Source organism: Anthonomus grandis, chromosome 8, assembly GCF_022605725.1.
Source record: "Anthonomus grandis grandis chromosome 8, icAntGran1.3, whole genome shotgun sequence".
Taxonomy (NCBI): domain Eukaryota; kingdom Metazoa; phylum Arthropoda; class Insecta; order Coleoptera; family Curculionidae; genus Anthonomus; species Anthonomus grandis.
In genome coordinates, this window is record NC_065553.1 from 18,448,941 (window position 1) to 18,475,800 (window position 26,860).

The 26,860-nt window shown below is 31.8% G+C and overlaps 1 protein-coding gene and 1 long non-coding RNA gene across 3 annotated transcripts; one reads left to right on the forward strand and one right to left on the reverse strand.

The window, feature by feature from the left end:
• The first annotated feature begins 1,173 nt into the window (after nt 1–1,173).
• LOC126740001 (cell division cycle protein 23 homolog) lies at nt 1,174–20,556 on the forward strand. Of its 2 annotated transcripts, XR_007661761.1 has the most exons (8): nt 1,174–2,053; nt 12,825–13,004; nt 13,063–13,227; nt 15,204–15,450; nt 15,514–15,718; nt 19,733–19,901; nt 20,194–20,358; nt 20,421–20,556. XR_007661761.1 is itself a non-coding variant. In XM_050445852.1 (7 exons), exons 1-6 carry the CDS (start codon nt 1,279–1,281, stop codon nt 19,883–19,885), a joined length of 1,725 nt encoding a protein of 574 aa, XP_050301809.1. In that variant the 5' UTR covers nt 1,174–1,278; the 3' UTR covers nt 19,886–19,901; nt 20,194–20,556. The 2 variants fall into 2 exon arrangements, 1 of the variants encoding a protein (XP_050301809.1); XM_050445852.1 differs by having other exon boundaries at nt 20,194–20,556.
• Nucleotides 20,033–26,402, reverse strand: LOC126740007 (uncharacterized). Its single transcript, XR_007661763.1, has 2 exons — nt 26,263–26,402; nt 20,033–20,504 (listed from the first exon to the last, which is right to left on the reverse strand). It is a non-coding gene; the product is annotated as an uncharacterized LOC126740007 (long non-coding RNA).
• Nucleotides 26,403–26,860: the final 458 nt, after the last annotated feature.

The window sequence follows — 26,860 nt, forward strand, 5'->3', positions numbered from 1 at the left end:
CCTAATAAGTGTTTAAAGTTCATTCTTTAAGTAACCCCAAAAATAAAAGTCCAGAGAAGTTAGGCGGGCCACGTGTCGCTATCCTTTTATCGTTAAAGAGTTTGAAATAATCAAAAAATTGTATGCTTTAAACTTTCCTATACGTGTTTTTTAAAATTTATTACATACCTAAATTATTCTCTGCATTTTTTTGACCGATCTTAATTAAGAAATATTTCGATTTGCGGACTTATGTCGAAAAGCTTCTAAAAGGAAAAATTAATATCACCCTAATTTAAATTACGTATAAGTCCATTTAATTATGACATTATTTTACCATCTTATATATTTTTTCTAATCATTCAGTATACTATCTTTGATTTTATTTGTAAATCGGGCGACCTAACTTTTTAATTTCAACTTTTACTTCAAAGGATGGTGGCATATTCTAAAACATATTTAAAATATTTAGAATAAAATTAATATTATCACAGATATAACTAGCGAACGCAATTGCGTTAGCTAGTTATATCTGTGATTTAACACAAGAAAGTAAGTGATTTTTAGAGTTAAGGAAATGTAATCAAAGGACTTCGCCAAGGCTGCTGCATTGCATCAACTCTTAAGAGTTATTTAGAAGAGATTTTGGAAACCTGGAAAAAATGTGAACCTACGGCTATTCCAATATGACGTAAAAATAAATTTAAAATGCACCAAGTTGACTAAACTATTAAAAGGTGAGAGCCTTTATTTAATAGGTTATTAATGTGGGAAATAAATTTGAAAGAGCTGTCAAACAGTATATCCAAATCCCTAATTTCTGTCACCCTCGAAATAACCTTTGTATGAATATGATAGGATTGGAATAGATATTATCTAAAGATTTTCTTCATATCTCTAGTAATATTACGTCCAAAGGCTAATTTGGGAACTGTGCATTTTGATTTACTGAAGAAATTTTTAAATTTAAAAAACGAAATAATTAGAATAGATAAACAATAATTTAGTGCTGATGTTCATCTGATATCGGGTGACTAATGTCAAGACAGTATTTATACCAATATAAACGATTTCGTACCGTCGTATTATCGCATGACGCATACATGAATCATCACCTTAGGTCATTTTTCACCCGTTTGTCAAATGTCAAAGTCAGCCTGACAAAACGACTGATTGCTGTATTTAGGTTAGGTTCTGTTTTGTTGTTGTTATGACTTATGACATCCTATAATACTTTTCAAATTTCAAGGTATTTACCGGTTTCAGTAGTTTTCTTTTTCCTTTTTTCCGATTGAAACCATGAACGATATGGAAATTGAGTTAGATTTTAGGACAATAAAGATTGATCTTCTGAAAGGGATCTACAATTGCTCGGAAAGAGGTCTTACACAGAGCCTGAAATGGCTTACAGAACTGAATTTTGCTGTAGATCAGGTGGAATTGATGCCAGAAGATATTCCAGATCTTCGTGATGACTGCGGGGATGAACATGCCAGATTTCTAATGGCAAAATCCTATTTCAACTTAAAAGAGTATGACAGATGTGCTTATTTTCTAAAAGACTGCGTAACACCAAAACCTCGTTTCCTATACTTTTTTGCTAAATATTATGCAATAGAGAAGAAAAAATTGGACAGTATGACTGATACAAACTGTCCTCCTGATCCTTCAAATAATGAGTCCCTAAAAACCTTGTATTCAGAGTTGAAAAATGATTTTTATGAAAATAAATTGGATGGTTACTGTTTATATCTTTATGGAGTAGTCCTTAAAAAGTTAGATTTAAAGTCTTTGGCGGTGGATGCATTAATAAAAGCAGTACAAGATGAGCCAATGCTTTGGAGTGCATGGTTTGAGCTAGGAAAATTAACATGCATAAAAAAAACTGACACTACAGCAATTTCAAACAAGCTTCCCGATCATTGGATGAAATACTTTTTTTGGGCACATGCCTATTTGGAGCAGCTGAATAATGATGGGGCTTTGAGGATATATGAAAGGTTTTGTGATCTTGGACTGCAGAACAGTACCTATATCATGTCACAAATTGCATTAGGACACCATAATAATAGAGGTGAGTTAAATAATTATAACTTCCTTTTCTTTAGAAGTTTTCATTATCAGACTAGTAATCTTGCTTAACATCAAACTTTTTTTAAATTTAAGTTGTTCAACTCTTTTAGTTTCATTGTTCAACATTTAGAAGATGGGATAAAGGTTGTCATTAAATAACTATATTTGTTGGTTTAAATTGATAATAAAAGTTCTCAATTTTTTTCTCCTAATTACTTATAAAGCTTATCATACATGCACTTGCTTTTGTTCTAAGGTTTACAAGAAAGTTCACAAATAATAATTCTATAATAATGTATATAATTTATTAATAAAGTCACATTTGGAATATGCTGCAGTCATATGAACACCACAAGCCTCACACTGTGATACAATAGAAACTACAATTAGAAAATTACATAAATAAATCCTTTGAAGAAGACAAATATCTTGTATTTTATTTATTTACTAGGTACTTAATTACTAATATTAAATATGGGGATTTGTTCCTAATAGAAAATGTTCAGAAAGTTACTGTTAGAATACAAAATAAAAAATTCTCCTATGCAAGCTTCTCAACCTATTCACCCATAAACAATATGATGTGTAAAAAACAGATTTTATAAAAATTATAATTTAGTTATATTTTATCGTAAGTTTGGCAACTCAACATATTGCTCTAATTGTGTCTATGATCACATTCACTGCTTTTAGACCTTTTTAATGCCTATATCTTGAACAAACAATAGTCATATACCTAATTGTAGATAGGTATTTGGTAACAAAAGGAAAATAAAATAGTTTGGTTCTTTAAAAATTTTAGAAAGATTAAAAATTAATTTTGCACATTTATACTTTCTATAAAAATCCATAATTTTTATATACTAAGCCATTTTATATATTGGCAGTAAAATTCACTTATACATTTGACTTACTGTTTAATCATTTAAATATTTACATTTCAGTTTCTTCTCATTTATTAGATTAACATTCTGATTGTCCTTATGCATTTCCCTCAATAAAAATTAATAAATAAATCATCTTCCATATTAAAAATTGCTAATTTAATTTGCAACGTTAAAATGCAAACACAGACCAACAGGTCAACTTTGTTTTCATGTGTAAGTAAGTAGGTATAAGTGAGTATAAGATACCTTCTATTGAACTTTATTGGGATTTAACAGTATTAAATAAAAAAATTAAATCTCAGTTATGAAATTGATTATGCAGTCACACATTTTAAAATTTTTATATATTGCATTTAATTCTGTATTAATAGATACATATTCTTGATGGATTGGATTAAAATTATTGCCAGCAATCGTTTTTTTGGAAGATATAAGTTAATATTTAAATTTGCTTTATTTGAAAATTGCCCTGTAAAAGGTGTAGATTAAATATATTTCTCCAGCTCTATTAACTACTTCTCAGGAGGGAATCTTGGACAAACTCTTAGACATTACAAAAAGTCCTTTAAAATTAAGCATGGTTGCACTAAAAGAATAATTAATAAATCATTATTAGGAACATTGTTTATCAGTGGAATCCATTTACATTGTAATTATAAAAATACATAATAAATTATATCTAAGTACCTTCATTGCCCTATTTGTTACATGATTGATGTGACTCAAATAATTATTTTGAATCTATCCAGATGCCCAAGTTTGAAACTTCTGTTTTAGAGTTTCTCTTCCTTGGAAGAGCAATTAGATGGCATTTATTAATATTAAGTGACATCTTCTTAAAATCGCACTAATTAAAAAATGTTTGAAGATCCTATTGTGAAAAAGCATCATTGAAAGACTCAATACCTCTAAAAAGTTTGACATCATTTTCAAACATCAGATTATTTAGATTAATTAGATAATAAACCTGCATAACTGACCATTTGAGTTCTCCCTTAAACAAATTTAGATATCCACTAAAGAAGAAAATGTGCAATACCTTTAGAGAAATCTGTATCAATCGAGTCAACCTTCAAACTATTGATTACCATACAAAACCAAATTGGCATCAGCAGATCTACCCTTTATAAATCCAAATTGTTCCAGATTAAAAACAGTTCTAAAACCCCTGCTTAATCTCTTATTAACAAGATAATCTTGTAGATTTGGTAATTCTGATTGGGTACATTTAGCACAATAGTCAGTCATAATACTTCTATTGTCAGATTTAAGAATACGTTTTAAATAGGACTATTCTTAGAGGAAAAAAAGTAATTGAATATTCAAAATTATAAAAAGGCATAATATTGAGCTCTGAGTAAGCATTTGCAATGAAAAGTGTTTGCAAACATATTTGCTGCATCCTTAACATGTGTACCACCAGTGGACACAGAACTTCTTACCTTCCAAGCCATGTGTACATGGGGCGGCCACATGGCATAGGAAATAGTTTGTTTGAGAATGGCTCAGGAATATTTTTGTTTTTCGAAATAATATGACACAAAATATTGACGTTTTTAAATGATTCGTTTATTTTTTCAATGGGCAGTCATTTAACATCTAAAATTGTTATTTATAATTATAAAATAAACAAACTAATTTTAAAAACAAAATACTTCAAAATGAAAAGATTATTTTATATTTTTAAAAACATGTTTTTGGAAAAAACAGTCCATACAAATAAAAGTATTTTCGTCACAACCTAGACATACGTAGGAAACTCTTTTGGTATTTTTTACAGCATAATTACGCCCCTGTGAGTTTTTTTCGTAGCAATATCTGCACCTGCCTCCTTTTACCTTTTTCTCGTTATCTGTCTTTTCGGAAACTTTGTGCTCTTTTGAGGGATTCTTTGGGATTGGCGGTACTGCCGTACTAGAAATCCAAAAGATTTTCTTTGAAAGTCGTTATTGAAATTTTTTTCTCGTTAATTTTATTGTACAGATTTAAGGAATTTACGACTGAGGTACCTGTGATAAATTCAAAGGCCAATTTTCTGTACCATTTAATTGACCTTCTAAGAGAATTTGAATAAGCTGACATATCAACAAATGATTTGGCCTTATTATAGTCGATTATTGCAGAAGGTTTGAGCCTAGGACCCTCTCTATGGTGTACTTCCTTTAGTTCATCTGTATGTTTTGTGGATAAGAAGAGCACGTCCCTCTTGTCATGCCACTTCATAACAACAACTTTATTTTTATTTTGTTTTGCAACAATTTCCCTTTTTTTAATTTTGCATCAACTACAGACTTTGGTAGGTTTCTTCTGTTTTTACGAATCGGTCCAACTAGATGAGTTGATCTATTTTGCAAGTTTTCCGCAAGAGGAATAGAGGTGTACCAATTGTCTGCAAAAAGGGTCCGACCACTATCAAGCAATGGTTGCAACATTTCCATAACAAAGATTCCGCAACCGATTGTCCATTTATTTTCTCTTTACCACAATATACTTTCAGGCTGTAAGTAAATCCTCCATCTAGACATACTTTATAAACTTTAATGCCGAACTTATGTCGTTTTCCTTTTATATACTGTCGAAAGGATAATTATACTAAGGATAATTTACCTCGGAAAGGTATCATGGTTTCATCGATGCAAAAAGACTCTTCTGGAATAATGCAGAAAGAAGCATTCTTGTTCAGCATATCAACAAGGCATTGAATTTTATGAAGCCGGTCATTGGGAGGACAATCTTCATTATTTGCCAAATGAAACATACGTAAAAGCAGCTCGAATCTATTCCGCGGCAAATAATTTGATATTTCGTTTTTATATAATGGATGTTTGCGCCAATAATCTTTTAGTGATGATTTTTTATCCAATCCCATCCAAATTAAAATAGCAATAAATGTTCGTATTTCGTTATAATTAGTATTCACCCATGCATTTAGGCGAGAATATTGCCCAATATTTTCATTCATTATGGCAAGAATAATTTGCTGTTCCGCGTATCTATTTGTTTCGACAACGATCTTATTAATAACATCGTCGGATACAAGTAATTCAAAAAAATGAAGTTCATCCTTACCGCGAATTTAGGTCTGCAAGGCTAGTGAAATTCCAATATTCATTGGTAGAGTGAATATCGAAAAATGTCCTGAAGCTGGTCTCCACTCCGGTCTTTAATCATTGCCTGAAGAATCTATGTCTATATCTAACTGAGCAGATGTTGAAGGCTCGGAAGTATCTAAAAAAATGGAGGATAGTGTATAAGAAGATAATCATTACTAGGAAGAGAAAATATGAATTTTAGACGTTAAATTTGATATACATAAGTATTCCACTTAGTTTCGTACGCGAGTTAGTATATTGAAACTTTTTACAACACATTTTACAAAATAAACTATGTATCAAAAATGAAATTGCCAAATTTCCTACGTACCTAACTGACGTACATACTTCATCTTTTTCTTTTTAGGGCGGTCTTCTTCAGAACTGCTTGAAGATATCTCGCCGGCCAAATATGTCGGATCCAAATCAGAATCTGAGATATTTGAAAACTCGTCACTCATGTCGAGGTCTCTATAAATCTCTATTTCTTCTGCTGCAGCCTCCACTGCTTGTTGCATCTCAGTATCAGAAATAATTCTTTTCTTTGCCGCCATTGCTCCTCCAAATTATAGCCCACAAAACAACATGTTTTTACACCGATTTTTATAGAAAGAATGACTGAAGAAGGCAACAAACATAAAGTGAACGTGGTATTTGCGCTTCTAGTGAAAACCGTACAATTGCTGCCATCTCTCCAGGCGAATCAACATTGACCTTCTACGTGTCCAAAAAATAAAATAAAACCTGTACAATCAGGTGCCATGTGTACCATATTTGGACACAGCTTTTTTAAACTAAAAAAAGCAAAAATTACATAAATTTTTACACATGCGTTCGTTTTGATGCACACAGACACTGTTTTTAATAAAAAAGTTACGTGGCCCGTGGGACCCGGTAATTTTTTTTCTAATTGGGACTGGCAGTTAACGTGTTAATATCCTAACATTGTCATTAAAGGTCATTTTAGGAGGAATATTTAATGTACCTCTGTGACTTTGGATAAATGGCCAAAGCTCAAAGATGAAATAAATGAAACACACTCAGACCTCACCCATTTAGAAAGAGGTTTGTTATGTCCTACTTAATTTAAATAATTTAATAATCTTAATCTCGCTATAATACTTTTTCATCATTTTCAATAACTTCAGTTGTTGTTAAAATTTGAGTGAAACTTGCTATTGACCAAATTTTCAGGAAGATGCCATTTGGCAATCAATGTCAAGTGTAAAACTTAAAATAAAATGAAAAATTTCTTATACAATAGGAAAAAAATCACAAATTCTAACTATAACTTTAAAACAGCAAGGATTACTAAAACCATGGGCGCCCTCATGGGCTCTCACCAAATATTAAGGTTTTTATGCGAGAAAGAGACGCAGCGCTTCATGATGTACACGACTGGGAAAACTATAAAAGGTTGCGAAATCTTACGTTGTCTATGGTACGAAGGGAAAAAAACTATATTTATCTAATATATGCGCTGAAAAAAATATTAAAAAAAACCTGGAGGACTCTTAAATTTTTTAATGTTTGTTCAAATAATGATTTGAATATTCCGGATTATTTACTTAATCCTGAAGATATAAACTCATTTTTCAGTGAATTTTTGCAGAATACGTCAGACCGTTCTTCTAAAATTAATTTTTACAATCAAAATATTTTCAATGACAATATTCCGTTTAATTTTAATTTAGCTAGTGTTTCTCAAATTAATAAAATACTAAATGGTATAAAAACAAATGCTTCGGGGGTAGATGGAATTAGTGCCAAATTACTTAAATATTGCAGTCCCTTCTTGGATGTTTACATTACATACGTAGTCAATTGTTGTATAGAACAAAGTTATTTTCCTGATCAGTAGAAATTATCAATAGGTAAGCCACTTCCGAATGTAAAAAATCCAACTAACTATGGTGATCTGAGAATAATTAGTATATTACCGGCTTTGTCAAAGGTTTTCGAAAGGGTTCTGTATAATCAGTTGATTGAGTACTGCGGTGTGAATAAAATTATCCCGGAGACTCAGTGTGGCTTTAGAAAGGATTTGAGTATTGATGTTGCCCTAATTGGAGTTACTGATGACATAATAACGTCAATAGATAAAAAGTTGTCTACTGCTTTGATTCTGTTAGACTTTTCGAAAGCATTTGACACGATAAATCACGAACTTTTATTGGCGAAACTGAAATTTTATGGACTGGATGGTTCGGTAATGTTGATTAAATCATATCTTCATAACAGATTTCAAAAATATTTTCAAATAATTTTTTTTCCGAAGAAGCTAGAATTTTATCAGGCGTACCTCAAGGGTCAATCCTGGGACCATTATTATTCATAATCTACACTTCAGATATACTCAAATCATTAAAGTACTGTAAACTGAGAGCTTTTGCCGATGATACCCAGGTTTATCTTCACTTCAATCATCAGGATTATTTGCATGCATCTTCTTTAATTAACCATGACCTGAATTTACTTAACCAGCTTTCTTCTTGCCATAATCTAAAACTTAACCCTTAATCAAATGTTATGATTTTTGGACCTAATAGAGATTTTCTTAAAAATAATTTAAATATCTTATTAAATGATGTTCCTCGTCCCAAGATGGATCGTGCAAAAAATTTAAGCATTGTCCTGGATACTGAGTTGAGGTTTCGTGAATATGTTAAATTGTTAATTCAGAAGTCATTTTTATCATTGAAAATTTTTTATAATAGTCGTCAGGTTCTTAGTTTTCATTTGAGAAAAATGCTTTGTGAGTCTCCGGTCCTGTCCAACTTCAACTACTGTGATTTTATTTATCGTCCTTGCTTAGACATTGCAGATAAAAATCGTATTCAGAAAGTTCAAAATGCTTGCTCTCGGCTAATATTTGGATTACGAAAATACGATCACATTTCACACACATTTAAAGAGCTTAACTGGTTGAGGATGGACAGGCGCAGAGAGTTACACTTAGGTAATTTTTTATTTAAAGTTTTATTGAACCCCTCCCTTCCCTCCACTTTACGGAATAAATTTGTTCCTCGTTTAAACGTTCACACAAGAGTGATCCGATTTCCGGAGAGGATGACACTTCCTCGTCATTCGACTGCAATGTTTCAGCGTTCTTTTACGTACAATGCCATTAAACTCTACAATAACCTACCAACTGAATTGTCAACTTTAGATCAGAAGTCATTTAAATCAAAGTTTAAGAAATATCTTTTACATTTAACCTTCAACCCGTAATTTAGGCCTTTAATTATTTATTTTATTTTTGTCAATTTTTAATATTTAGGTATTTAATATTTATTTAAATTATATGTATATTGTTCTTTATTTGGGTATTTAATGAATTTAATAGAGTTAATCTTTATATTGTAGCTTAAGTTTATGACCGTTGAGTAGGGTTCAGTAGAGTAGCTGTCTTAGCTAGACTGCGCCTTGCTTCTCGGGTACTTAATTATAGAATGTTATTATGTTAACTACATCTGTAAATTTTGAATAAAAGACATTTATTATTATTATTATTATTATTATTATTATTATTATTATTATTATTATTATTATTATTAACAATATGATTACAAATATGTTTCAAACATAAAGATTTTCATCCTTACAGGATCGGCATTATAGTCTATAGACCTTGTTAGTCCCTACGAGCTGAACTTGGATCAAACAGAGAATCTCATCCAAAAAATCAAAATAATCTTTAATGAACATTTGCTGTTTAAACTAAGTAAGTCCTAGATCTAGTAAGTAAAACTACTCTCTCAGGCCTACTCTATACTCTACAGGCCTCATTACATTACATTTATTCAAAATACCTCTAAAACTCAACTTTCTCGTACATCAGACGCAGACTAAAAGATCAGGTTTCATCTCAAATGTCAGTAAGCCTGTTTTTGAATGCAGAGGAAACACTTGTTATGAAAAATTTAAGACATTAGATTGATTATTTGTACCAACATACCATAACATGGCATATCTACCAGATCTGAGGTAAATAGGGGAAAACTCTATACATACAAAACTTAAAAGACCTACTGCTCTTTTAGTGGATCTCTCTTCAGTTGCTTTGATGACTAACTACAATGCAAAACCAATAATTTATTTGCATCAAGGTGTCACTTTTATATATAACACTCTGTCGGATGTAACACCTATTACTTGGTACAAAAATCAGTTGCCAAATTGCACATAAAATTAAAGTATGTGGCTGTGAAACTGTTGAACAATCCAGCTTCACAAAAGTAGAGTAGTAAGTCCAAGATCATCTCGTAATGAACCTCTTTATATTTAAAACACATTTGTAATTTTTCTCTGAATTTTTATTAATTGTTGTTGCAAAATGAGTTACTTACTATTGGAATTTTAATTATATTTTTTGAAATTCCACCTTATTTACTAAGTAGGCATTGATTGCTGAATGACGTCTTACTGGCACTTCAAAATTCTGTCAATAACAAGTTACACTCAAATTTTACGAACAACTAAAATTATTCAAAATGATAAAAAAGTATTATAGCAGAGAGTTTACTGAACTCGAAAAGAAACTATATGACATAATTAAAACGAGTAAATTTCATCCCAAATCTGAAACTGTTTTGTTAAACCTCGAAGTGTCCGCGCATCTTTTATCGAAAGAAGAGCAGATGTATTTTACCACTATAACAGAAGGCGTTTTTGGATGCAATGAGCAAGTGAGAAGCCGTCGTTTAAAACAGTTAGCGACAGACTACCATGTAGGCCTTATATTACCATATTTGTGTGTTTTTATCAAAGAAACTATCCGGTGCAACTTAGTTTTATCGGACCTCACGTTGCTCATATACACTCTTAGAATGACCAAAAGTTTACTGGCAAACGAGCACATTAATTTAAAGCCTTACATACATGAAATCTTACCCGCCATTTTATCATGCGCCTTAGCGAGAAAAATTAGTAGGTACTACAGTGACAACCATTGGACCTTAAGGGATTTTTCCGCTTTCGTTATTTTTAACATCGTCCAGGCGTACTCGGATAAATACAACAATATGCAAGAGAGGGTAATGAAGATCTACCTCAAAGGAATCATTGATATGGACAAAGGACTCGCCACAACTTATGGTGCAGTGAAGGGCCTAAGCAGCTTAGGCGAAGAAGCCGTCCAGAAATATCTCTTACCACACTTAATGATTATCAGCAGCAAAATCCAGAAAATTCTAGACGTATCCACTTTCGGGATCTTTCCGGAGTTTCAAAAGGAGCAAATGAACGAAGCGAAACACGTGAGGAATCTTGTAGTATCGACGTGCGCCCCGATTCTCTATAAAACTCGCAACATCAATGACGGGGGATTGTCTTATGTGAAAGACTTTGGATATCTCGGGAAACCGATGTATATCCAAGTGAAGAATATGGAAAGTCTGGATCAAGCCAGGCTGCAACAGGCACAGTATTTACAGCAAATGAGCGGATATTATCACTCAAATGTTCAACCTCAAAATAGTATCGTGGTAGCTCCTAAAGTTACTGTTAATAATGTTAATGCTATTAATTTAAGCACAAAAAATCACAGTATTACTAATAATATTCAAGAAAGTAATTGTTCTGCCATTAATTTAACTGTAGGAGATAATAAAAGTAATAATTTTCAGTTAGGTCAAAGTTTAGGAAGGTTTACTCCACAGGTATATGGGCCTTGGTTCCATATGGGGCTTAATAACTATAATAATAGTTATTCTTAATTGTCAGTATGTATGTTTGCTTTTTTAATTATTTAATTTAGTTTTTTAAGGTTGTGCGAATAAGTTTCTATAATAATGGTTCTTTTATTGTCTCGCTTTGTTACCCAATAATTTGATTTCATTTTATATTATTGTAATGTTGTCCACTTTTGTTCTTTTAATAAATATTTGACGATCTTTTAATATTTTTTTGTTTGGTAAAAATCTTCCACTTTTCAATTTTTCTAAGTATATTTTAACACATTTACAAAGTGGAAACTACTAATGGATTTTATTATACCAGGTGTCCCAAAATGCTCTTAGGCATAGAACTTCGCCATTTTTGAAGATTGAAGCAAAAAATTTCAAAATACGTTTTTTATAGGAGTTATCAACGTTCTTTTCGAAAATATTTTCAAAACTACCCCTTAACTAATTCATTCCCCAGAAACCACCCTTAACTTTTTTTTTCAAATGACACCCCCATTTTTTGACAACTTTTGGTACAACAAAATACGATATTTGGACAAAGTAAATTTGTGGTTTGTTTTTTGGAGGGATTTTTTACATACGAATTTTTTGAAGTGTTTTTTGCTGTCTAGAATTATATCTTGTTACTGTCCAGTCCTGTTCTTACCCAGCAGAGTAGGGTAGGCAACTAAAAAAACATGAATAATATTTTTATTTTGTCTTCCTAGAAACTGGTTTTTTCAGCATTCGTTTCAGCGTTTTAAACTATGCAAGAACGTGTTGTTAACTTCATTTGCCTAAAAATTGGACTTAGCCGGTTCTTGCTTTGGATCCTTTAATTGTAGTATTCATATATGTTAAGCATTTTTGTTTATTTAAAGGGAGTATTTGATAAAATTGGGTAATCCATAAAAGTATTTTATTGTATATACTTTAGGTAGTTGTTTCCCTCTGGCCTACGCTGCATTTTATTTAAAATAAATTTTTTTGTATAATTTTCACATTTGAGTAACTAGTGTATTGACCAAAAATTAATTTCTTATGATTTCAATGAAATTATCTTCATATAATAATTAATATTTGCTGATTTTCTATATTAATAATAAAAATTACTCCTGTACTCACAGAACTGGATGATGCCATAGAAATGTTCACAAAAATCCTAGTAGTGGACCCATACAGGTTAGACAACCTGGACACATATTCAAATCTTTTATACGTCCTAGAGCGAAAAACCGAACTGGCCAACTTAGCCCACAAAGCAGTCGACATTGATAAGTACAGAGTAGAAACTTGTTGCGTTATAGGTAAAAAAATGTACATGAAATAAAACCTAATTAGTTTTAATATTTTTTTTTTTACCAGGTAACTACTATAGTTTGAGATCAGATCATGCAAAGGCTGTCCTGTACTTTAAACGCGCTTTAAAGCTAAATCCTCAGTTTTTGTCAGCGTGGACCCTGATGGGTCATGAGTACATGGAAATGAAAAACACTAATGCAGCTATTGAGAGTTATCGACGTGCCATAGGTAGGTAACCTGCAAATTTAATTTTAATTATTTCATATTGGCTCTTTAATAGAAGTAGAGTAAAAAAAAAGAAAACCCCAAGTCTCGGTCTCAAAACAACAGTTGTTTTGAGACCAAAACTTGGGTTTTTTTTTCCTACTTACCTAGGTCTCTTTGAGATAATGGACGAATTCTTTCAATTTTAAATATGTTTTAAAAAAATAGTAAAGTAGGATGCCTTTAAGATAGCTTTAATTCGTTTATGCATGACTAACTTTGTGAAATACCTTCGAGAACTCAGTGTACAACTTATAAACTTTCAATTCAATGGCAACTAAAGCAAGTTTTAATGACAAACCGTAGAATGCGATCTTTCAAGAGATCTTTACTTTATTTAGTACGCATGACTAAGATTGTCAAATTCCTTCCAGAAATTAGTGTACAAACATATCATCACTATAAGGTGTTAGTAGATGAGTAAATTAATTAGAGTTGATCCACTTTTTTTTAACTTAATGCCAAGGAAACTCCTCAGAAAATAGAGTCCAAATAGTACTGCCTCCTAATAACTTTAGCATGAATACCCTATGCTATTTAATCGTCTACGACCACTTTATAATAAAGTTGCTGATAAAGGTTTGAATGTCCAGCAAGTGCTAATGTCCACTCTTAGCACATGGTATAGAAGATATAGGAACGTGACAAGAAATAAAATAAGATTTCTGTCGCTTTTAAGAAGATTCTTAGTATATTCTATAAATTATTATATGATTCTGCAATTAGTGTTTTATAAACTGAAATTAATAGGATCGACTTCGAGTAATATTGTCTAAATCGAAGAATTAAATATCACAATTTAATTAATGACATGTTAAAAATATTGATGTGGATTGGGGATAGCTTTTTATATAGTACCAAGGTCCTCTAGTCTCATATGTCGGAATAAACTCACTTTCACTTTCAGACATTATGATTTATCGCTATTAAATAAATTCACAAGAAAGAACAAATTAAATTTAATAAACAAATACGTAATGAGCAGAACGAATTCACAAGCCCATTCTCCGAACGCCTCGATCGTACCAACCAAACTAAACTTGTCGTGTTCTTCTCTCAGGTCAAAAATGCCGGGCTTGGTGACTACGTTTGCATAAAAAAGGGATTTATGCATTACTCATTCAAAATTCTTAAACTTCTTATAACTAGATGCGCAAAAAATTAACAAAATAAAGCAAATAATATAATTCTACCGACATATATATAGTATACCAAGATTATATACTAATATCACCAATCAAACACGCAAATGGAACGTCTTTTTTGTGAAAACAAAACCAACCTCATTGACTGAAATTTAAAAAATGAACTCGAATATTGTATCCTTCTTTAAATACTTCGATGGTAAAAACAATTAAACGAAGTGCCTAGAATGAGCCTGAAAGAACCCAAAAGGCATATAAAATACATTTTAACGCCTAAAATGAAATACAAAATTAGTTTCAATACATCAGACTCCAAAAGTCTGAAATATCATTAAAATATATTTGTAATGCCTGAATGATATTCAAGAAAAAATAGAAATTCCCATATTTGTAATAAAATGAAACATTATTTCATAGCCTTAAAACACACACATTTTTCCAAAATCTTGTACCATGAGAGAAAAATTCAGTTTGTTTCTTGATTTTGTTTGCAGGGTATTTTGCGTATTTTTAGATTTGCCAATAGCTGTACTTTATAAATAGCCCTTATAAATAACTAATCTTAATATTGCGAGTGGTGGCACGTACGTTCAAAAATTCTGGATAGTTTTTCTGCAGGTTAACTGGCTATTTAAGTTAAAATGGCCAGTTAATAAATAAACTTGTCTAAAATATCTAGAAATTTATTATTAATACATGAAAATACAGGTCGTTTAAAATAAAAATCTTTACATTTTGACACATTGATCTGTAGGCAGTTTCTTTCAGCCATATTTGACTTTTAATCCATTTTAGAGATAAATGAAAGGGATTATAGAGCTTGGTACGGTTTAGGACAGACCTACGAAATTTTAAAAATGCCCTCCTACTGTTTGTATTACTACAAACGTGCTCAGGAACTGAAGCCCAACGACAGCAGGATGTTGATCGCGATGGGTGAAACCTACGAGAAACTTAACAAACCAGAAAACGCGTTAAAATGTTATTACAAGGCGTATAAAGTGGGCGATGTCGAAGGATTGGTACTAGTTAAATTAGCAAAGTAAGTTGCTGACGATTTTTTATGTTGATGTATATTATTATTATTATTTTTTGCCAATTTTAGACTTTATGATAAACTAGACGATAAGGAAAATGCCGCCGCTGTTTTACTTGAATTTTGTCTAAACGAAATCGATAAGGGAGACAATTTGTCTGAAGAGAGGACCGAATATTATAATTCCTTGCTCTATTTGGCCAATTATTTCTTTGGAAAGGGCGATTTTAATGAGGCCTATACGTATTCTTATAAATGTATGGAATCTGAGGAGGTACGTTTTTACATTTTGAAATGTAGGTCTTGGAAAACTGTTTGTTTTATTAAAGGAGCAATTTCTTTATGTTTTGCTCATAATTTTTTTGAGTACTCATAAACAGTGGAAAATTTAATTTATCGGATTTTTTTCAAACAGTAAATATAATATTATCCAAAAATATGGACGAAAATAAATTATTTACGTAGAAATTATTGGCGAAAAGTTTAAATCCTACCTAAAGTTATTTGAAATTTAGTTGAACCTTCAGCACTTAAACCTAGATTACTATTATATAGACTAAAATGAAAAGTAGAATATGACAAATTTAAAATAAATCTTTAAAAATTTAATTTTTTTAATATATTTGATCAAAAATTCTGGAAAGACTAATTTTACTTTACTAATTCTAGAAAGACTATAAATACTCACTATTATATGTAAACTTCTTTTAAAATTAAAAAGATTTCGGTTTAGTATATTTAAAATTATTTAAGTCTTTAGATCTCTACCTCAGGGCATTTTAATGTAGCCAGTCTATTGAAAATGCTAAATATTGATAGAAAATGTCATCCACTATTATAAAGATGCCAATATCTAATTGCAAAATTACACAAAATCATTTATAGTGGGAAGGCTTTATATTTCGCAATTGAATTCGTTCACATTCCACCTGTCCATAATATTAAAGCAGTCCTCTATAGATATATTGAAATCCGTACATACAGGATGTAACCAAAGTAACTTTCTAGGATTGCATTTTTTTGCAAGAAAACGTATTAAAAAAAGGTTATGCAGTTTTAACTTAAAAATTTAGAGGTGATCTTGTTCTTGACCCTAAAGTAATTTCAAGTTATTTTTTGTTTTTTAACTGGAAACCTCTATTCCTTATTCTGGACTCAGAACGAGCGCAAAATTTTACATTCAGATGTGTATACCTTGGGGTAGAAGTACCCCTTTAAGGTCAATATTTATTTGCGACGAAAATTTTAATTTTTTATTGCTTTCATTTGTTAATATCAAAGTTACTTGCTGTTATAAATCTGTTTTGCTTTAAATATTAATTAAAATATATTGCTCATAATGAGATGCAATGGAATAGGATCTTTATATCATCATCAATCATTTTAAAATCATATTAACCCATTTTTTACCAATACTGCAAAAACGCAACAGTCAAATTAATTTTTTTTATAATATAAACAAAATAAAAAATGAAATATCTAACGTTACTATAGTATTTACTAAGGTTGAATTAAAAAGATTTTTAAAACACTCAATAAATAAATCAGTGTTTTGATTTTTAAATTTTTATTCCAATTCAAGCAAAATTTTAATGTCTAAACATACTTCCGAATATTATTGTTTATTATTGGTAAGCATAATACAGGCGAGATTTGTTTAATTGAATCGTATTGCTAACACATGTGTGTATTTACCTTTTTTTACTGACAACAAAAAAAATTTAACAAATTCCAAAATACTTGACTCCAAATTGTAAATGTTGCGAAAACGCATCACTGGGAAAATACGTTATCTGTATTTTGGTCGAAATAGCGCTTGAGTTGCCAACGGTATCAGCTAGAGATATTGCGGTTTACGCTTGTGTGTGTGTGTTTTTGTGTAAGAAAGTTTTTAGTAATATTGAATTTTAATCGGTGCTAAGTGTATGTGTATTTTCGAAAAACATGCCTAAATTTCTTACTCAAAAAGAGCTGAAGAGTGCTTTATATGAAGTAGTAGATGAATTGGAAGCAGAACATTCCGAAGATGTTGGTAAGATCTACTAAGTATTTTTGTAAGGCCTGTTATGTAGACGGAAATTATTTTAGTTGAAATTTATGCTGTTTATATTCCTCCAGAACCAGATAGCTTGACTGACGAAGAAAATATAGATGACGATGTAATTGCTGTAAACGAAAAAACCAGCCAAAATGATGTGGACATAGCGGGCACATTTGAATTACAGATAAGACAGGACAATGAATTTGACTGGGATTCGTCTGATGATGAGAGTTTGGCAGAAAAGAAATGGAAAATCGAAAGGTCTAACACCAGCCAATTTCAAAGTAGGGAACCAAAATGGAAAAAGGGTTCAATTCCTATGATGTCCCAGCCTATTTCGAATGAAGGCACTGCCCTTGAGAAATTGGTAGATTTACTCCAGGGAAAGTCAGCTTTAGACATTTTCTTTTTGTTCTTTGATGACCAAGTATTAAATCTTATTGTAACATTTTCGGAAAAATATGCAAAAGACACTAATCGACATGATTTTGAGTTGGATAAATATGAATTACTAAAGTTTATAGGACTGCTAATATTTACAGGTTATCATAAACTACCACAAACACAACTATACTGGTCAACTGATGAAGACAAGGGGATAGACATTGTGAAAAAATGTATGAGTCGAAATAAATTTTACAATATAAAAAAAACTCCATTTGTCAGATAACGCACAATTAGATAAAAATGACAAGTATTGTAAGCTTAGGCCATTTTTTGATCTCATAAATCAGAAAATGTTGCAGTTTGGTATATTTTCACACTGTCTGTCCATTGACGAACAAATGGTTCCTTACTTTGGCAGGCACTCCTGCAAAATGTTTATTAGGGGTAAATCCGTTAGATTTGGTTTTAAATTATGGTGTATTTGTTCGTCAGACGGTTATTTATATTAGTTCATTCCATACGTAGGAGCAAATCGTACCCGATCGACAGTTCTAGCCTGGACACTTATCTCCGCTTCCGTCGATACCTCACAACAGAACTACCAATAAAATTTGAAACTACCAATCTATTTTGATACTCGCTTTGAGTTTTAAAAAGAATAAAAATTCGGTATTTAAATTAGGTGGGTAAATTAACAATTTTATTTTTAACTTACATTTTACAATCTTAATTTTATTTAGAATAATGCCTACCGAACTATCGATCGGCTACGAGCAAATCCAAATGAACAAAAATCTGTATTAGGTATGGGTGGGCAAGTTGATGTTGATTTATTGTCTATAGTGAATGACCCAATGAAGCATCAGGTATTTTTTGATAATTATTTGTCTTCGTTTCAATTATTTTCATATCTTACCGATAAAGGTTATTTTGCGAGCGGAACTATAAGGAAAAACAGAACCCTCCGCTGTCCTTTAGAAGGGACCAAAAGTGTTTCTAAACAAAAACGCGGCTACTACATTTCGGCACAAGACACTGTCAGTGGGGTCTTATTAGTTAGATGGAACGATAATTCAGTGGTCACAGTAATAAGTAACCATTACAATGACGAACCATTATACAGAGCTAAAAGGTATGACCGTAAAACAAAAAAAGACAGTCCTAGTCAGCAACCTAATGTTATCAAAATGTACAACAAATTCATGGGGGGAGTAGATCTCCACGATAACGGGATAGTCAATTATAGAATATGGATATCTGGAAAAAAGTGGTGGCGGCCTTTGTTCATTAACACTATAGATAGCACTTTAGTCAATTGTTGGAAGATTTATAATATTGTCAGTGACAAAAATATTAGTCAACTATACCTTAAATCGTATATTGCTCTTCGCCTGATAAAAACTGAATCTTCCATTCGTATATCTATTACTACCCCTAGGGCAGTTCTTGAGCAAAGATATGATAATATCGGTCATATTATCACTAAATCGCTCCACTCCAGACGTAGATGCAAAATATGTAGTAGTCAAACGGTATTTTTATGTAAAAAATTCAACGTGCCCCTCCATACCGATTGTTTTGAGCGTTACTATAAAAAGTAAAATTACGTTTTTTTTGTTCATATGTTTAGCCAATGATGCGAAAACGCAACATGCCCTTTTTTGAAAGTTTTTGAATGTAACTTTTTTTTTGTGTCATAATCTTCTTTTCTAACCTATTTTAATACATAATAAATATTGTTATTCCAAAAATTGTTGTTTTTTTATGCCCTGGTAAAATATGGGTTAATTAAGCACAACAAATGACTTAATCCCATAAAAAATAGTCTAAGTGTATAAATGACCAAATTTCTCTTTACAGACAAAAGAGCAAGCAAAAGCCCTCCTAAAAGCCATAGCGGCCAAAAGGGCGGAACAAGGTCAAGAGATGGAGGGTCACGACGCCACTTTCGACCCTGAGATGACCAATAACCAATCAAATAATGATGCAAGCGACATGGATTTGACCACTTAATATTGTCCATTATGGGGTCAGTTGAAAATTGTTAATGATCCTCTACATGTTTGTATATATTAGGATAGACTATGAATTTCCTAATCGGTTTTGGGATTTTTGGGAAGAAAGTTGAACTGGATTCTTAACACTAAGGGTTAAATAATATTTTGTTCAAAGATATAGCTAATTTAATGAAAGGGTTTTGAAGAGCTGTGAAGTGCTCTGTGAATTAAATATTTCTATGAAATAAACTGTATAGTGTTTATAATAAATAACATCCTTCTCCTACATTTAAAATTCCTTAATATAATATTGGTCTTTTTCAGCCTTACATATCCATACTCATTTTTACACCAGTCTTTTCTTCTACCGCATTCCACCAGTTACTACCCAACACGAATATCATCCAAAAAATAAAAATCACCAAAGTAAGTCCCATTACGATTTTTAGTGGTTGCGATTCGTGGCTTCTAAGATGTTCCAGTTGTTCGGTATGTTTTTTCAGTAATTTTTGTACTTCTTTAAGTTCTACCAGGAGGGCTTTGTTTTTCAGGTTTTCGGGATGTTCTTCCAATTTTTTTTCCAGCTCTTTTACTTGTTCTTCGATTTCTCGACATCGGTCCTCGGCATAAGAAATCTACGAAAAAGATGTACGATGTAAAATTTTATTAATTAGTAGTACTAAATAATTTGAACTATCAATTAAAATAAGGATGATTTCATGAATTTGCCTTTTTTTGGAATAAATTCGATTAGTCTGGGGACGTTTTTCTATATAACTTTCAAACTATATAAAATATTTTTATTAAATCTTTTTATAGTAATCCAATGTTTAAAATTGGATTAGCTACTACTAGGTATTCTGGTTTCAGGGTAATTTTTTTTCTAAATTATCGAGCTTTTTAATAATAATAATAAAGTTTATTTGTCATCAGTTTCAATGGAAACATTACAATTGTCAAATAATTAAAGTAGAAGTTTACAATATATCATATAATACTATTACAACTACCCATCTACATAAGTTAGTTAACTAAATGGACAAGAAACACAATACATACAAAGAATCATAACAATAAATGACTCCGAACAGCTAATTTAAAACAGGCGTGAGTTTAGTGTCTGCGATATGTGGTTATAAAATTCATCAAGTGAATAAAAGGGATTTTCACACAATAATTGTTTAAGTCTAGATTTAAATACTTTAACACTTAAAATTTTTTTAAACTATCAGGTAAAGCATTATACACCCTAATTCAATTATAGTAGAGACATCTTTTAACCTTCGTCTTCCCACGTTACAAAAGTTACGTAAAGTCCCAAGTGGGGTACATTTGTACCCCATCATGAAAATGATACTACTGATACATTTACATGTTTTTAATTATACAAATACATAAAATAAACTTGTAACTAATCAAATTATAAAAAAAACTAGTTAATAGCATAGTTAATTTTCTTCATGGTAGCATAGTTAATTTTCTTTGCACTTAACACACTTCTTTTACATGGTGTTCCGCGCATACGAAATTTTGACACTCCTTGCAAAGTTGTCTAGATTTGCGATCTCTATTTCGATCACAGAGATAACGACGTCCACTTTTAAGTCTTTCATTTTGGTTTTCAACTGGAGGAGACGCCAAGTCTGGAACAACATTGCGCATATACTGCCTTAGCGTCTTGCTCAAGCGTGCTGAGTTATTATATCTTCGTACAATATATTCTTTTACCAAAGATTCTCCTAACTGAAGCAAAAAATATCGTCGGTCGTCCTTAGATTTTTTAATTTTTGGATACTTGATGTCCCATAAAATAAAAGAGTTTAGTGCCGTAATATCTAATAATTGGCCAAAAATTACCATTGGCCATCGATTGCAAATTCTGCGAGCAGAGTATTGCTTTACCATTTTATCTGTGGTGACTACAGCACCCTTTGTATCATTATAATGAAGTATAATATGAGGTTTATTCTTATATTTTTCATCTGCAACAGTATCATCATGATGTTCCGTAGACAATAAAATAACTGCTTTGCCTTTGCTAGGTGTATAAGACACAATAGTATGTTCTTTTGTGCATGCAAACATACTAGAAAATTCAGGCCTAAATAATTTGGGTTGGAACTCGTTTGGAATGTATGACTTATTTTTTCTGAGGGTTCCACACAAGGTAAGTTTTTTTTCAGCAAGCTTATCTGCCAGCAAGATCCATAACTACTCTCTCACCCTGATTTTTTTCTGGTTTGTTATTTATTTTATCAAGATAAACCTGTAAATTTATACTGTACGAATTTTTACTATCCGCCATTGCCCAAATTTTAGGGCCATATTTATCGGGCTTACTTTTCATGTAAACTCGAACAGGACATCTCCCTCTAAAGAAAAAAATTGCTCATCTATAGTAACATGTGACCCAGGTGAATAGGCCATGATACAATTCTGAAGAAACAAATCAAAAACTTTTCTAATTGGCGCCAATTTATCGTTTATCTTACGCTGAGGTCTAGTAGAATAGTCGTCAAGTCGAATAAATGCTGTAAGCAACTGAAATCGATTACGTGACATACTTGCCGGAATAATACGCCTGACATATTTCTTATCTGTACACCATAACATTTTTTGGAGCTCCTTGGTTGCTTGAAGCGCTCCTTGGATCAGCAAGATTCCTAGGTACGCCTTGATTTCCGTAGAATCGGTAAGCTGCCAAGTTCGTTGCAATTTATGTAGATATTTTGTATATTTTTCCTAGCATGCATCTTATTAGCCTTTTTTGGGCTAATATGACTTTATCTGAACCAGCTCAATTTAATATTTTGGAGTTGTACCAAAATATTAAATTGTACTGGATAATTGATTGTAATAGTACGATAATAAAGACTCCAAACACAACGGGTCTCTCAAATACCTTTTTACATAACAAGCTCTGTGAATTTTCCCGGTTAATGCTTCAATTTCCTCTCTCCAGGAAAGTTCCCGATCAATTAACATTCCCAGAAACTTACTCGCTGGAACGTTAAGGATCACCTGCAAACTTCTGAGGTATTTAAATGGTTTTCTTATAGTAATCGTTTTGTAAGGAATAATTTCATATATGAACCAATTTCGTTGTTTCATTTCAACTTTTTGAGCTAGAACCAGTGTTGTCCACCAATAAAAATTTTATAAAAAAAAAAAAAAAATCCTTAATATTTTGAATCCTTAATATTTTGCTTGCAAAATATGCAAGCAAAATATTAAGGATCTTAAATGCTTAATAAAATTAAAAAGAATTTCAAAGAAAACTTGTAGATCTTAATTTTGTATTATAATATAGTCAGATTTATAATTGTAGATCAGCTACCCAAGAAGCTGCAAGCAATGTTCCCATCGCAACTACTTTAATAGAGACATTTCGCCCAAAATCTGTGATACCTTCGGTTGTGTTGAGTTTACCAGTTTAGTAGTTATTATCAACAATTTAGAGATCATTATTATGGCTTATGTATCTAGCTTCAGTAGATCTGAAACTTATCAATCAAAAACCCTCCCTAAGTATTACGCAACAAGGGTCGGCTGACCTGAAGCAAACTGCATGACTGCTTCATAACAAACGCGTCTAGATATAATCAGTATTAATAGTGCCAAATTTGTTAAAAAAAATGAATACACTATTTACCACAACGATTAATCGAAACAACAGTTCTATGTTTCTAAGACCAGTAACATACAGATCGTGTTTTCGTTCGTTACTTATAGGAAGCCGCATAGAGGCGAAATTTTGCAACGTCGCGCGTATACGAGTGCTTGCGACAGAGCACCGCCCCGGCCGGCTCGACGACGGGATCAGAGACAACCAAATGGTTTTGGCAATTTAGTTGTCTCTGACGGGATTAGTAAACCTGTTTTTGAAGGTGGTAGACAATGGTACAGTGAAAACATCTTGTCGAAATAAATAAGACAATGCAAGTTCGACAAGATGTTTTCTCGGGATTAGTAAACATCTGCTTGTAAAATGGTCTCCTTAAGGTAACCCCACAGATAAAAGTCATTTGGACAAATCTGGAGATCTAGGAAGCCATTTAATATCGCCAGTCCCACTAATAAGGCGGTTAGGAAATTTTACCCTAGCCGCGTTATGAGCAGGACTGCTATCTTGCTGAAAATAAACGGATCCCAGGTCTACATCAGGTAGGATGTGAATGGCAGGAAGAACTTGGTTTTGCAGCAACTCAAGGTACTTTTGGGCGTTTAAATTGCCATCAATAAAAAATGGCCCTATAACATTGTCGCCCAAAATACCTGCCCAAACATTCAATTTCTGAGGATACTGGGTACGAAACTAAAAACTTCTGTGCTCGTTTTCCTTAGACCAATAACGAACAATGGAAGGATTGTGTTTGCTATGTAATGGAAAAGAAGATTCATCAGAAAACAAAATATTTAAAAAAAAATATTCGTTTTTATTTGCCTTTTCCATCATGGTTTCACAAAATTCCATTCTTCGCCACTGGTCTTCAGGAAATATTTTCTGAGTTTTTGAATACTTGAAACATTTGTACCCATTTTTTTTCCAGATACGAGCAACAGTTTTATTGCTCATTCACAGTTCCTCTCCAACACTTCTAGTGGACCGTGTCGAATCAAGTTCTAGGGTACTGCAAACCATTTCTTCCCGCCGTTTTATATCCTGGACCACTTCAACAGGTAGTTCTTGACGTTTTGTGTGGCATTTTTTACAATCTTGAACACAAAAAGATGTCTCAAAATTTGTAACCACATTTAAAACCGTTTTTGCACAAGAAAACGGTCTATTCTCAAATGTCACTGAAAACAAATCTCTACATTGTACTGCCGAATTGCCTCCATAAAACCATTTAATTAGTTGAACTCTTTCGAAAGGGGTATAAACAGCCATAGTGAAAAAAACACGAAAATAACGCTCAAAAATTATTAATGCAACGTGCAGTAACACAGCAAAGTGAGGTCTGCTGACTCCCGGTTCAAAAAATAAAAACGAAAAATTCCACCGCCTGCAAGCCGCAACCAACCGGTGTTGCCATTATTTTGGGTAATACGTAGCTCACGGTAACACGATCTGTATATGGTACATTTCCGGTTAAACTGAAAGTAGCTTAAATAAAACCTTTATATTATTATAAAAAATAATTTATTATAAAAAAATGCGATCCTCGACAAGTAGACAATTATAAGCTTACTGCCCAGTTTATCTAAAATATTGAAAGAGTAGAAGATTTTCAACGAATTTAATTTATTTAGTGTTTCGTAAAAAATCTGCTTTTAAAAAAATTGAATTTATATGGGGTTAGAGGCAATATCATTAAATGGGTTTAATCATATCTAAGTAATAATATTAAAGGACTTTGATCGGCAGAAAAAAATGTTACAGACACTTGTAATAATATGTCACTCTAGGCGAGATTCAGTTCTACCCGAGAGAGAATACTTCAAGCAAAACTACCCTCCAGAGTAGGTGTAGAAAGTGCTTGAGGTAGTTTTACTTTAGTGCGAAAATCATTTCACACCTAACGAATGGTAAAACCGCTACAATATCAATTAATTTCTAGACGAGTTAAGTCCGATAAGTAAATTGGTAGAGAGGTTGAACTCAATGAACAAACACTCAGAATTAAGCATTTCTCTATTTTTGAAGCAGTTCTTATAATATATGGAATAATCTTTTGGAAAGTGATATTAAGATAGAAAGGACACTTTTGGATCCAAAAAAGAGTAATTAGGATAATTAAAATATTTTCTAATGTTTCAAGAAAATTGGGCGCTCAACTCCTTAAATGGGACATTTCGCCTAACATTAGTGGTCTTGAGAGTAGCAGTCCAATAGTTGTTATTATTATTTTATATCAGATCGTTATAAATCGAACAAGGTTTATTTCACGATTATTTTTGATGATCCATTAGATCAAAAGTTATCATGCTGAATCATGCAGCAAGAGTCTGCCAGAATCTTTTAATATTTACCTTTGATTATAAGGTTCATGATCCTACCTCAACTATTAAGGAAAATATGAGCGATTTTGAGTGTCTGAAGAATTTCATAGAAAAGAAGGAAGTCATCTAATAAGATTCAAGAAACGTTTTCATAGAAGCAGTTTTTTTTATTTATACGTTAAATTTTAAATAATAAGCTTCTTTGGTATTAAAAAAATTAATTTATAGTGCTTGTATAATAACGTAATAAGTAATGGCGGCATAATCTATGAGAAATGATTATCCCTTAGTAACTTTATATATATGAATATTACTAAAATTATTTATGTGAAGACATAGCTTCAAAGAAACTTAAGAGCATGAGGTTCTCTTAATTGTGGTTCTTGACTCCTCGTAAATAAAAACATATATAGAACCTATCTAGAAAAGTTAATTATTCGAACGGCTTACCTCGTTTTTTGTTGACATATTTCACAAAAATTAGTCACACACACTGCAAATAATAAAACTAACTTTACGTGTTCACACTCAAAGAAATTAAAATAAAAACAATATTATCCTCTATTAGATTTACCTGTGGCAACGGTCGCGGTATCATTTACTTTCACCTCTTTCATTCGGTCTGGTTCTGTTACGTCGGGAGCATGAAGGTCATTGAGAAAGAAGATTAACGGATTTTTGTATTCAATTATGTACTGTCTACAACGTCATATCTAATTGGGAGTACTTTTTTTTTAATTTAAATTTTTATAATGAAAAACGGTCGTTTAGCTAACATATTTACTTTTGCATGACGCTAAAAATTGTAGATTTCTTTATAAAGGAGAATAATGTAGAATTCTATATAGAGCAAAATATTTTCTATATAAAGTAGTTGATAATTTTCTTAGAAAATCATAAGTTTGCAAGAGTAGAGTAGTCTTATAAACATTTTGCATTTTCTGTTTAAATTTATTCTGAATATAAATATCATTAACCCATTCGTTCCCATTGTACTCATATGAGTACAGTGAACAAAAAGACCTAGTGCTGACATCTATTTTTGTTT

Coding starts and splice junctions, on each gene's coding strand:
- LOC126740001 (XM_050445852.1), top strand. CDS start 1,279: ATGAACGATATGGAAATTGAGTTAGATTTTAGGACAATAAAGATTGAT. Junction 2,054..12,824: donor AGGACACCATAATAATAGAG/GTGAGTTAAATA, acceptor CTGTACTCACAG/AACTGGATGATGCCATAGAA. Junction 15,719..19,732: donor AATGTATGGAATCTGAGGAG/GTACGTTTTTAC, acceptor TTCTCTTTACAG/ACAAAAGAGCAAGCAAAAGC.